This window comes from Fukomys damarensis, unplaced genomic scaffold (assembly GCF_012274545.1).
Source record: "Fukomys damarensis isolate Sample0158 unplaced genomic scaffold, DMR_v1.0_HiC HiC_scaffold_15, whole genome shotgun sequence".
Taxonomy (NCBI): Eukaryota; Metazoa; Chordata; class Mammalia; order Rodentia; family Bathyergidae; genus Fukomys; species Fukomys damarensis.
Genome location: NW_022900927.1, coordinates 28029506 through 28041644, shown reverse-complemented (window position 1 = coordinate 28041644; position 12139 = coordinate 28029506). Strand labels below are relative to the sequence as shown.

Sequence of the window (12139 nt, the reverse complement as noted above, 5' to 3'; positions counted from 1 at the left end):
AAACATTATGTGCACTTTAAAACATAAAGTTTGTCATAGAAAATACCCAAATTACCTGTTGTTTATACATTTTAACAAAATATATGGAAACCTAGGCTAGAAAGAAAGCATCTATTATCTTTCCTGACTATGTCTTCTTATTTTTGCCAAAAGATGTTAGGCTAATCATTATCTTTTAAGGTTTTGCAATGTTGCAAAAATTAATTTACAGAAATATTAATGGAATTTTAATACTTTGCTATACTAATTGTAATCAATCCTCTTTAATGAAGATACATTAACAGTGCAAGTTTTTTTGTAAAATAAAATCATCTTTCTATAAAATTTCGATTGACTTTTCAGTTAGTACTGACATTTGACATCATATATAATTTAGCCCTCATAAATCTAATTATGCTTACTTTATAGCCAATGAAATGGTACATTCAGGTAAGTAAATTATCAAGGCCAGATGGCTAGCTCTAGTAGTCTCCAAAATCCACAGTTCCTGCAGGACACTTAATCTCATACAGAATCATTTCCATTTCACATGAAGGAGATTTAAATTAAATAACAAAAAAATAGAAATGTGCTCTGATGTATGATGCCAAAATCCAGACAATAAATATATCAATGCAAATAGAGAAGGATAGAAATAAGCAGGTAACAAAACTATTATAAGAGAAAGAATTTGGGAGAGATTAAAAATGTACTTTAAATTACAATTGTGGCAAAGCAAATACTCTATGGACTAACACTACAATTACTTCATAATGTAAACTACATTCCAGTACAGAGATTTTGCAATATGTGTTTTAATAAAAATTCCTTTAACTTAAATAATTCCAAGTATGTTTTATTATCTTTATAATAATATTCAAAAGTGAAAATTTGTGGAACTGTAACACTGTAGTACAGTTCAAGTCTTGGACTTGTAAACATATTTCAAACAAACTTATGTATTATAACTACTGATTTTAATAAATACTTTATGTTTGTAGAATATTTTCACATACATGGAGTTTTAAAAATGTACTTAATGTAAAAAAGACCATTACCTATTTAACATATTTTTAAAGAAATTATACCATTTCTATCTGAAGTCATACTGTTACTTATTTCCAAATGCAGAATAAAAAATTTAGAAATATTTATGTATAACTGTTTACATAAATATTATATATTCAAGTTTTAAAAAATAAAAAAAAATTGCTTCTATTTTATGAATGCTTAAATTCTCTTCCTTCCTAAGAAAGATAATTCATGCATAAAATGTACTTTTAAGTTTAAAATGATCACAGTATGGTGATACTGCAGTAGGCAGTTACTATTAATTTCTAATATGAGAAAGTATTTGGTATCTAAATCAGACAAATGTAAATGTAGCTAAAAGTATAATCTAGTCATAGGAGTAACAGTAAGCCTGTTTTAAATTTAAGAAAAATGAATTCTTCTCACTAGTTTCTCCAGAGAGTTTGAGATTAGATTGTACTACAATGTTTTCATTACAAAGGTAGAGGAAAAATGACAAAAAATGACACACAGCAGACCACATATAATAATATGGTGACTCCAGATAAAATAAATTAATATTCAATCATGTAAGTGCAAAATCTCTCCAAAGAGTGACTACAAATAACATGATGTAAATGAGTTATTTTATAGCAAACGTGGGAGCTACCTGCAATTGGTAGAAACACAAGTACTACTTTATCCTCTCTTAAAAAAAGCTACTTTTAATTTTATAAGATTATTTCTTATCATTCTTTTGCCTGTGGATATGCATTTTTATTTCATTATTTTATTTTATTATTATATTTTTTGAGACAGGGTCTCACTATGTACTTGAGACTGACCTGGAACTCACTATGTCACCCAGGCTCACCTTAAACTCACAGCAATCCTCCTGCCTCAGCCTCCCAAGGGCTGGGATTACAGGCGTGCACCACCATGCCTGGTGAGGATATACATTTTTAAACAGAAGTGAAAGTACTATATTCTACTCAGGATAACCAGAGTGTCTTCAATATTTTACTATTATACATATAGTGCAATGCTAATACACATGTGCACATATCTTTATAATTTATTAATGAAAGGATGTGAATATGTTAAGATATGCTGGATTGGTTCTGACATGCTCTTTTGTAGAAAAGATGTACATACTCCAAATACTCAAAGAAAATCCTTATATGAATGGATTATTTTGGAGTTTAATTTTTCCCAATGTGACTGAGATGGGGAAAGTGCATGGAGCTTTTCATGGTTTTAATTTATAAAACTCTAATTTGTGAATTTCATTTAAAAATTTAAAATGTTATCTTATACTTAATTCCTTTTTATTACTAAGTTGTATCATTTATCCCTTTTTCTGTTTTTAAAGGTCTCACTAGCACAGGGACCCAAGTTTGATCCCCTGTACAAAAAAAAATAAAAGTCTAATTTTTATGAGGCAGATATTTATATATATTTTAAAAATCTCTTGTAGTATTTTTTTTTCATTTATTTGACTCTTTTATATACCTGAGAATTATCTTGGACTTAAAAGTTCTAAAAAACAATATTTGAGAGTAATCTAATTTTCTTGATGATATTTTCTGGATAATCTGCCTATTCTTGATTAGTCTAGAATGCTTTCTGATCACAGCGAAATTAAAAAAAATATACAAAGGCTGCTTCTTGGTTGTCTGATTCCATCAATCTATAGGTGTATTCTTAGTACTATGCTGTTTACATTTTTATATTTTAAAAATATGTTTTAGTATTTAGTAGAGCTAATGCTTTCTCACTATTTTTCTTTTCCAAACTTCTTTTAGCTATTGTCATCTATCTATAATCCAGGCGTTTATCAGAAGAATCATTTTATCAAGTCTCCTCCAAAGATATGAGTTTTAAAGGGAAATTAAACCTATAAATTAATTAATGGAATTTAAAGTATTATTTCTGAAACCACACTAGCCCTTCGAATTTACTCACTGGAAAAATCAATGCCATTTATAAGCTGGACAAATGATGTCAATAGCTATTATCTAAACTGTTAACTAACCCATGTATATAATCACAATATACATATCTTGAAATAAAAGGATAATCATTTTTGGATAAAATTTCTCATAAATTGATTAGGTTAATATGCTAATTTTCAAAGTGATACACCCATAGTTAGATGTTATAGTAAAGCCTGAGTGACTTTCAAACTTTTTTTTTTATAGCAATATAGCACACAGTTACATAACTTTTATAAATTCCAAGATTCTAAATTTAATTTATTATATGGGGTAAAGGAATTGCTTTTTCTAGAGCTCTTTAAGAAAAACTGCCCTCTTTATGAATATAAAAATTTGTGTGTACTTTCCAGTTGAGGATGACTGTACAGATGGTAAAAAAAAAAGCAAAAAAACCTTTATTATAGTTGATTACATATTCAATTCAAAATGACATCTGAAGTTTACATTTGTCCTATATCAAATAATGAGCATTTAGAATGTAAAACTGAGATTGCTTTATTTCTTTCTTTTAGTAAACTATTAAATGAATTAAATCAAGATAGTTCATAACTATGTTTTCTTGTGAAGTTACTCATAGAAGAACTGATCAGTAATTTAAAAGCAAACCAATTTTAAAGCAGTAAGATTTTTATTCTAAATTTTAGATACATGAGATTTTCTGCAACCACAATAGGGCGATCAATTAAACAAAGAGCTTTTAAGATTCAGTGCTTACTTTCTGTTGTTGATGTTGTTATAATTATTTGATAGAGATGAAGGAGAGATCTTTGGTAAAGTTGAAAAATTGGATGCACCTGGGGACCTTTAAAAATATGAAAATGTTAAATTAGATAAAAAATGAATTCTGAAATTAATTATGAAATAAAGAAAAGAACAGATGACAATGTTTTTAGTAAATGAATGTTGAAAAACAGTTTTATGAGCAAAATTACTATATATTTTGTGGTTTTCAATTTCCAATGTTTTTTGTTAAAATATAACAGTATATAAGGGACTGACCTATTTTCAAATAAAATTTATCAAGTTAAATATGCAACTTGCAATTACTCCTAAAAATCTATTAACTCAATATACTCATTTCAGAGATAAAGTAACAGTTAAGATTTTACTGTTTCCATAAATTAATGGAATAAAAGTATTCCAATTTATTTCTTGATGGGCACAATGGCACACTAAGTACCTATAACACTGACACAGAGATCAGAGGATATTACCAATCTGTAAAATTCAAGGGGAATAGAACAGCATAAGAGAATTCCAAACATAGTTTCAAGAAGTAATATATGACCAAAATTACCTCTGGACAAATTAAAAAGAAATAAATCTATGTAGTACATACTTCACTAATTCAGGATATTTTTTGGAAAAAAATTTCACTATTGGCTTTTAATTAATAAATCTACTATATAATAATGAGTATAGTACTTAGAAGTTTCAAATTTACTAGGCACATCTTGCCCAGAGGCCATAAAGTGCTATGTTTTAGTCAAGGAACTAAGTCATTACAAATTCTAAGTCAGTGAGGCATAAAGTGATTTGTTTTTAAAACTTATTTCCTTTACTTGAGTGCTAATGAGCAATGAAATGGTCAATAGAAAAGTAAAAACTATAAACCCTACTTTTAGGCAATTTGGACTTAGTTCTCCCTCTTTCTGTACATATGTATATGTATAAAATATCTGCACTATGCAAAATAAATGATAAATAATAAGACTTCTTTAACTGGAGAAAATTTCAACTTTGGAAGATTCACATATTATAGTAAAATTTTCCTTCTTTTTGAAGAAGGGTCTTTTTCAGATGAAGGCTGTTTATTGGTAGATTAAGATGGATTTTCCTTTAGGTGCCTTTCTGACAGAAATGTCTTTAAAAAGGCAAATTTTAATGTATTAAATTAAAAGAATACAATCTTGTATAGCAAAAAATGTTGAGAATATATTTTAAAACTAATTTTAATAATCTTAGTATTCTTAGGTAATTGTTTTTAAAACATTAATAGAAATAAGATATATGGCATTTTTGCCTTCACATTAAGACTTTTTAACTAGGGAAAAAAATCCTAAAGTGGTTAGAGACTCAGATATAATGCATTAATGAAATTAGTTCTTTAAAATGTGATTCATCACAACTTTTCAGAAATATATATATGTATGTAAACTGAAGTGCTTCCTTATACCTCATTTATTATAAAAATTTTGCAAATAATATTATTTTACTTTATCTAATAAAGTGGCCAAGGTACATTTGTGTGTGTACTTTGTGCTTTGTTTCCTACTGACTAGCAAATGTACCTATGGATTACATTAGAAGGAAAATAGAATGAAATATGGAGTTCATTTATATTTTGATAGTAGTTTCCAAGGAATTCATTCAAATATCCAAGCATTTATTAAATAATTACTACACTCCTTACCCTTAATATCTATTAAACAATATATATATATACCATAACAAAAGTTTAATACAAAAATTTGTATGTATGATATGAGGTGATTTTAAAATGACATGCAGTTAGAGGAATAGGTGGGAAACAGAGTATTCCAGGTAGACATAATAACATATGTTAATGTGTGGGATTGCAGAAATTATGATGCATTTAGAGAATTTCTAGAAAATTCAGTCTGGCTGAAAGAGTAGGCAGTATATAGTAACAAAGAATAGTAATAAGGCAAGCATGTTAATAAAGGGCCTTTCATATATCATGAAGAAATTTGGATTTTATCCAATTGTGTTGGGATACACTCAAAGATTTTAATATGGTATCAACAAAATCAGGTTTACATCTAGGACGGTAACTCTTGGAAAATAAAAGAAATTTAAAATTGGGAAACAGATTCCAAAGGTAATCAAGATGAAAATTTGTGCATTAAGAAAATGGAGTGGGTAAGGGCAATTTTGATGTTTAGGAAGTAACTCTCAAAGTTTAGTCCATGAACACTGGGGGTCTCCGAGACCCTTTCATAGTGATTGGTAATACTACAAGGTGCTACTTAAATGTTATTTCATTAATGTTATTTCATTAGCTTTTACTCCATGTCTATTTTTACTGATAGTAGAGAAGTAGGGTGGATAGAACTGCTGGTGCAGTTCAATTAATCAAAGCAGTGACAGAGTACCTTCAGTCCTTAGCACGCTACTCTTTAGAAAGCAGTTTCACTTGAGCATGATGTTGTAAAAATAAAAATTACTGGTTTTGTTAAATCTGACCCTTGGTTACATTTCTTTTTAATACTTTCTGAGAAATGGGAAAGTGTGCATAAAGTACATGTGCTAACATACTGAAGTACCATAGCTGTCATGAGGAAAGATTTGCGTAACTATTTGAATTGCAAGTGAAATTTATCACCTTTTAACACCATTTTTTCACTCTGGTATATAGGGAGCCACTGGTTGTTGATATTTGATTATCTAGCAGACATGTTCTTAAAAAATGAATAAAAGAAGCCTACCACTTCAAACAGCAGGAAGTAAATATTGCCACTGATACAATTTTCGCAAAGCAGGCTGCCACCCTGAGGTTGACAACTTCCCAAAGACATTTTTCGTAATACTGATTTTTAAAAAACATGTTATTTAAAAAACCTGTATTATGAAATGCATTGACTTTTGAAAAATATGTGTAACTTAGAATCAATATTTTTAAATGATCAAAAAGCATAAAGCTACGTATATGGGAAATATTTTAATGTAAAAGTATAAAAAACTCACTGATGTGTTTAGGAGTCAATAGTACAATTAACCTTTAAAACAAACCACCATTAGTCAAATTTTGCTATATCAATCACCTGAAAACATATCACAAGAAACTGAAGCACAAAAATCTAGCTGTCTCCTTTCTCCTACTCAGCCCAATATTACAGTAATTTGAAAAAAAAAAGTACTTAGAGTTTTTTGAGGAGAGGGATTTAGGTACTTTTCATAAAAGTATTATTTATTTCAAAATATAATGGTTCAAACTTGCTATTTATATCTTAAATTTCATTTTAACTTGAAATATGATAAACACTGAAATAATTCAAATATACAGAAGTTCACTGGGACATTAATAGGTTTTAAGAATATAAAGGGGCATTGAAAGCAAAATGCTTGAAAACTTCAGGTTTAGTAGTCTTGTAGATTCTGTAAGACTTGCTTATTAATTAGAGAAGAGAAGTGAGGTTATAGGAGGAACTCAGGATGGCTCTGAGATGGTAGCTGAATCAGCAAATATACAAAATAAATACAGTTTAGGTTGAGAGTGTAGGAGATAGAGGAAAAAGATTTTGTTTAATATGACATGATGAGTCATACCTTATATTTAAGAAAAGTCTGGAATTTGGTAGAGTTCTAGTCTAGAAATACAGAATGGCATACTGTTTAAGTTGTGGAAGAGGATTACATAGACCCTATTACCTGACTTTAAGCACCTATTATGGCATGAAATCAGGTCTTTAGATAAGTCTGTGGCTTATGAATGCATTTAAGTTATAAGCATAGTTGTTGCAAATATAGCTGGTGAAGCTATGCACTGTACCACGTCAGGGAAAGCCTGTCACATACAGAATAACATGAAAGAAGCTCCCAGAGCATCCCACTACTTGCACAACCAAATGTGGTGACCATGAAGAGGAAGAAAGCCAGAAAGACAGAGGACTGGTCAGAGAAGTGAGAACAGTCCTTGAAAAGAAGGTGGTATCATGGATTCAAATTTAGAGACCTTCTTTACAAGACAGCTATCAAAAATAGGTATTAAGAAGAGAACAAATAAACTTGGTGAAAAAAAAAGGACAAAGAATTTGTCCTTAAATCATGAGTCAGTGAAAAGGAACAGCGATAGAGCCCTTTAAAAGAAGTAAATGTTTAGGGTGAAAAGCTAAAAAAATGATACCTGGAAGAAGTTAAAGGCTTTGTTTTCAAATACAGGAGAGATCTGTTTATGTTCCTAGGTAAAGGGAGAAGATGACATTAGAAAAGAAACAAACAAAAATGTCGTGTTAAAAATATGTGTAGAAGTATGCCAGGCATTTTGTATCTGTAGGAGTGAGGAGTTAATGAAAGCAAAAGCAAAATCTAGGATACATGTAGAAAGATTATAAGTAGAAAGACTGTCCTTAAATAGCAAGAACAAGAGATAAGAATGGTTGTGACTCACAGGTGAAGCTTAAGTATAATAATAATTTAAAAATGCTGCTACAGATATTATTAACAAATGACTACAGATCATCTATCTATCTGATTCCAACTTTTTAATTTTTTTGTGTGTTTGAGACAGGGTCTTAACTACATAATGCAGGCTGGCCTTGAACTCACTATATAGCCCAGGCTGGCCTCAAACTTGAGGCAATCCCCCACCTCAGCCTTCCAAGTGCTGGGCTTACAGGCCTGCACCACCATGCTGGGCTGATTCCAACTTCTCATCTAGATTACATGTAGCCTAATATAGCTAAAATCTGTGGAACTGATGTCAGGTTACTTAGTGGTTTGACTTGTCAGCCTATATGTGATAATCAGAGTCCCTTGGGAATACAGGAATTACATTACTCCTCTAATGGCTTTCTAGAGAGAAAAAGAGCTGCTTAGAATATATGAGCAATAAATAACTGGATAGCAAGCTATTTACCTAAAGTTAAGGTAAATCAAATGTCAGAGAAATCTGCTTATATTTTTGGCTAGTTTGGGCTGAATGTAGTATAAAACATTGATTTACCTCTTAATTCAGAAAAAAGTAAAGATCAATTTAGCTTAAGTGGCTAGAAAAAAATTAAACCTTATTTTTGACAGTTTTAATGTAGTAGTATCTGAATTTCCCTGAACCAAATATGTTTTAACCAAAAATGTGCAATTCATAACTAAGTTGAGCTTTTTTTTGGTACCTGGGATCAAACTCAGGACCTTGTGTGCAGTGCCACTGAGCTAAATCCCCAGCTTGAGCTTATTTCAACTGAAAATTACAATTTGTCCTTGGTAAGTTAACTGAGTATTTAATACACATGGAAACCTAATACTATAATACTGAACAACAAAAACACGATCCAAATGCTGACAGAGCAAAACAACTGTTAAAGATTTTTTATAGTTAATTTTAAATCTAACATAAAACCTAATTTCTAAAATCTAATGATTGTGTAGACAAAACAGTATACTTAAAGATAAGAACCTTAAATTCTCTGTATTTCTAACAATCATTTTAAGACAAGCTCTTTGAGAAAAAATTTACATTTCTTAAAAATTAAACACTTAGTATTGTGAGATACAGATTAGTTCAGTTCAAGAAGGATTTCTTGTGTGTACCTCCTACAAGCCAGGTAGTGCATTGGATACTAAAAGATAGAGAAAAGAGAATTTGAGGAAATTTACAAATCAATTGCTTACCATAACTTTATTTTTATTCTGTATTTTGACTGAATTTTATATAAAGAACAGAACATTTCTTTTAAAAGTGAAATTGTTGTTACTTCTTCAGCCATTACGAATTTCAAAACTAGATGTGCAACTCATTAACTTCATTATTGAAAAATTTGAAATGCATACAAATTATCATGTACCTAATATCAATAAGTTAGCTTCAAAAATTAACATTCTACCACTATTGTTTACTCTATAATTCCCTTGGTTTCTCTTTTTTCTGGACTAGTTTAACATAAGGTCCAGACACATACAATTTCACCTATAAATACTACAGTATGGAGCTCTAACAGATAAGGTATCTTTTGTTTTCATCACCACATGCAATCATCAGTCCCAACCTAGTGTCTAGTCTGCATTCAATTTTCCCCCCAACTATTTCAAATGTATATTTTTCCTTTCAGTTGGTTAGTATGAATCACAACACGAAAAAGTCCACACATATGCATATCAATTTTAATAACTGTAAAGGCTCTTTAATTTTTTTCTGATTTCATTTTATGCTGTGACTGTATTTTCCATTTGTCCCGATTTCTGATTTATTTATATAGTTAAACTTGACTTATTACTATAAATTATTATTAATCTTGACTTGTTACTATAAATTATTATTAACCTTGACTTGTTACTATAAACTGCTCAAATCCTTTTGGGAACTAATGAAGAGAGAAAGACAAAATAGATACTGGGTGACTAACCCTAATCTGTTGAAAACCCAAAATCTAAAATACTCCAAAATCTGAAACTTTTTGACCAATGATGACATTCAGTTTCAGATTTGGAGTTAATTTTGAATTTCTGAACAAAGGATCCAAATATTCCAAAATATGAAAACATCTGAAATCTGGTTCCAAGCATTTCAGATAATTTTACTTAAATTACATTCATTTATACGTGCACTAAATTTACTAACATCAATTAAATTTAGATATGGCTTTTAAATTTTGACTCTCATTATTTCACACTAGCTAATCTGGATTGTGACCATATACTCTGGTAAAACTTCAAGACCTAGTATTAGGTTACATGTTTGTCTTTCTACAACAGAAAGTAGAACAGAAAGGTAAAAATTTTAGACGTAGAAAAGATCTGTTTAATTTTCATACATTTTCAGGATTCCAAAGGCAAATCTGTACACTCATTTAAGATCTTAATATTAAATCAAGTGACCTCTAAGTACAAAATTACAAGGTAGAGTGTGTCTATGCATGCACATGCATTAACAACAAAACAGTAATTTTTTTTGGTAAATAGTAAATAGGAACTTAATTCTAATACTATTATAATACTTTGTCATTAGATGAAAGACACCAAGAAAAGACGCACATATTTAAATCACAAACACATTTAGACAGTAGCTTCTTTCTCTTTCCAAGAATTCTGCATCTCCAACCAAGTCCCATTTTAAATAAATATAAAAATTAAATGATGCCCTATACCAGTTTCATTTTCTGACTAGAGTCTTCATTGCCCCTTTTCTATTCCTGTCACGCTACTTAAATACTGTGAGCAAGTTTAAACAATGGTCTTTGCTTGTCAAGAACACTGATCTCTGTTCTCTATCTCTCACATTTCTCCAATTTAGCATTGCTGACCATTCCATTTCTTATAGAAGCTCTTTTTCCCTTGGCTTGTATCACCAAAGAGGTCTACCTTTTCTGAACTTTCATGATTATTCTGTTTGATCTTGTTGTTTTATATCATTACTTTGGAACACTCTTTAAGGTTTAGTATTTTGTTCTCTGCATTTCTGATTAGATTATTTATATAGAGTCCCCCACCCCCACTTTCTACAAATATGACTCCATACTTGTAGTTCTGATTACTCTCCAAACTTTGGTTCCCTGTCTTTAACTCCTAGGTATTTTTGTTTGGCTGTTTCATTATTGCACATTATAAATTCTCAGAAATAGCTACTCCTTGTCTGTGTCTTTATAAGAACAGTAACAAAAACAAGAGAGCTAAAGTATGAAAGTCGCAGTACTATTTGTTAAAATGAAATAAACTCTTTATGTATAATATGTATCTTAATAATTTTTAACCAAGTATGTCTTGGCACCATTTCTGACCCCATTTAGCTTTGCAGTTATATATGTGAAGTGGATTTAATTATGCTTCAAAAGATTTTGAAGAAACATTTGATATAGATGGTGTAGAAAGAGAGGCAGAATATTTCAGAGTCACCTAGAGCCTTGTATATCTCAAAAAAAAAAGTAGCATGCAATAGTTTTATTTATAAAGTGCTTCCTCTCTGAAAGCAGAGCATTCAGGACAGAATATTGTAAAAATATTATTACACTTGATTAAGTTTATACTTAAGAAATGCAGTCATCAATATGAAATTCTGTTAATCAGAACATTACAAATGGGAAAAGAGGCCGGGTATGGTGGCACACGCCTGTAATCTCAGCACTTGGGAGGCTGAGGCAAGAGGATTGCTGTGAGTTCGAGACCAGCTACACAGTAAGTTCCAGGTCAGTCTCAACTACATAGTGACATAGTGAGACCCTGTCTCAAAAAAACAAAAAAAAAAAACCAAAACAAAAACAAAAAAAAAAGAAAAAAGGGGGATAAGAATAATGTATGAGTAAAAATTAAAAATTATTGGCATGGTTTTCCATCTGATTTTTTTCCCAGCCACTCATTTATCTGGCTGATAGTAAATTGTTCCCTGGATGTTTTCCAGTCCATGAGAACAGCCTTTTCAGAGTTATCAGTTAAGTTCTCTTCATCAAATACCTAAACAATACACATATCTTTTGTTAATA

The 12139-nt window shown here is 30.2% G+C and overlaps 1 protein-coding gene across 4 annotated transcripts in view; it reads right to left on the bottom strand.

Moving 5' to 3' along the window:
- Window positions 1-12139, bottom strand: part of Usp15 (ubiquitin specific peptidase 15) — a 123513-nt gene that overhangs the window by 53512 nt on the left and 57862 nt on the right. For 3 of the 4 annotated variants that reach the window (XR_004517281.1, XM_010644540.3, XM_010644539.3), the window contains exon 7: window positions 3703-3789. The exons of the other annotated variant lie outside the window; for it this stretch is intronic. Coding sequence is in view for 2 of the 3 variants with exons in the window: in XM_010644540.3 (XP_010642842.1) it covers window positions 3703-3789 (87 nt within the window). In the remaining variant the exon portion in view is untranslated. The remainder of the gene's footprint in view (window positions 1-3702; window positions 3790-12139) is intronic. 4 annotated transcript variants of the gene reach the window in all.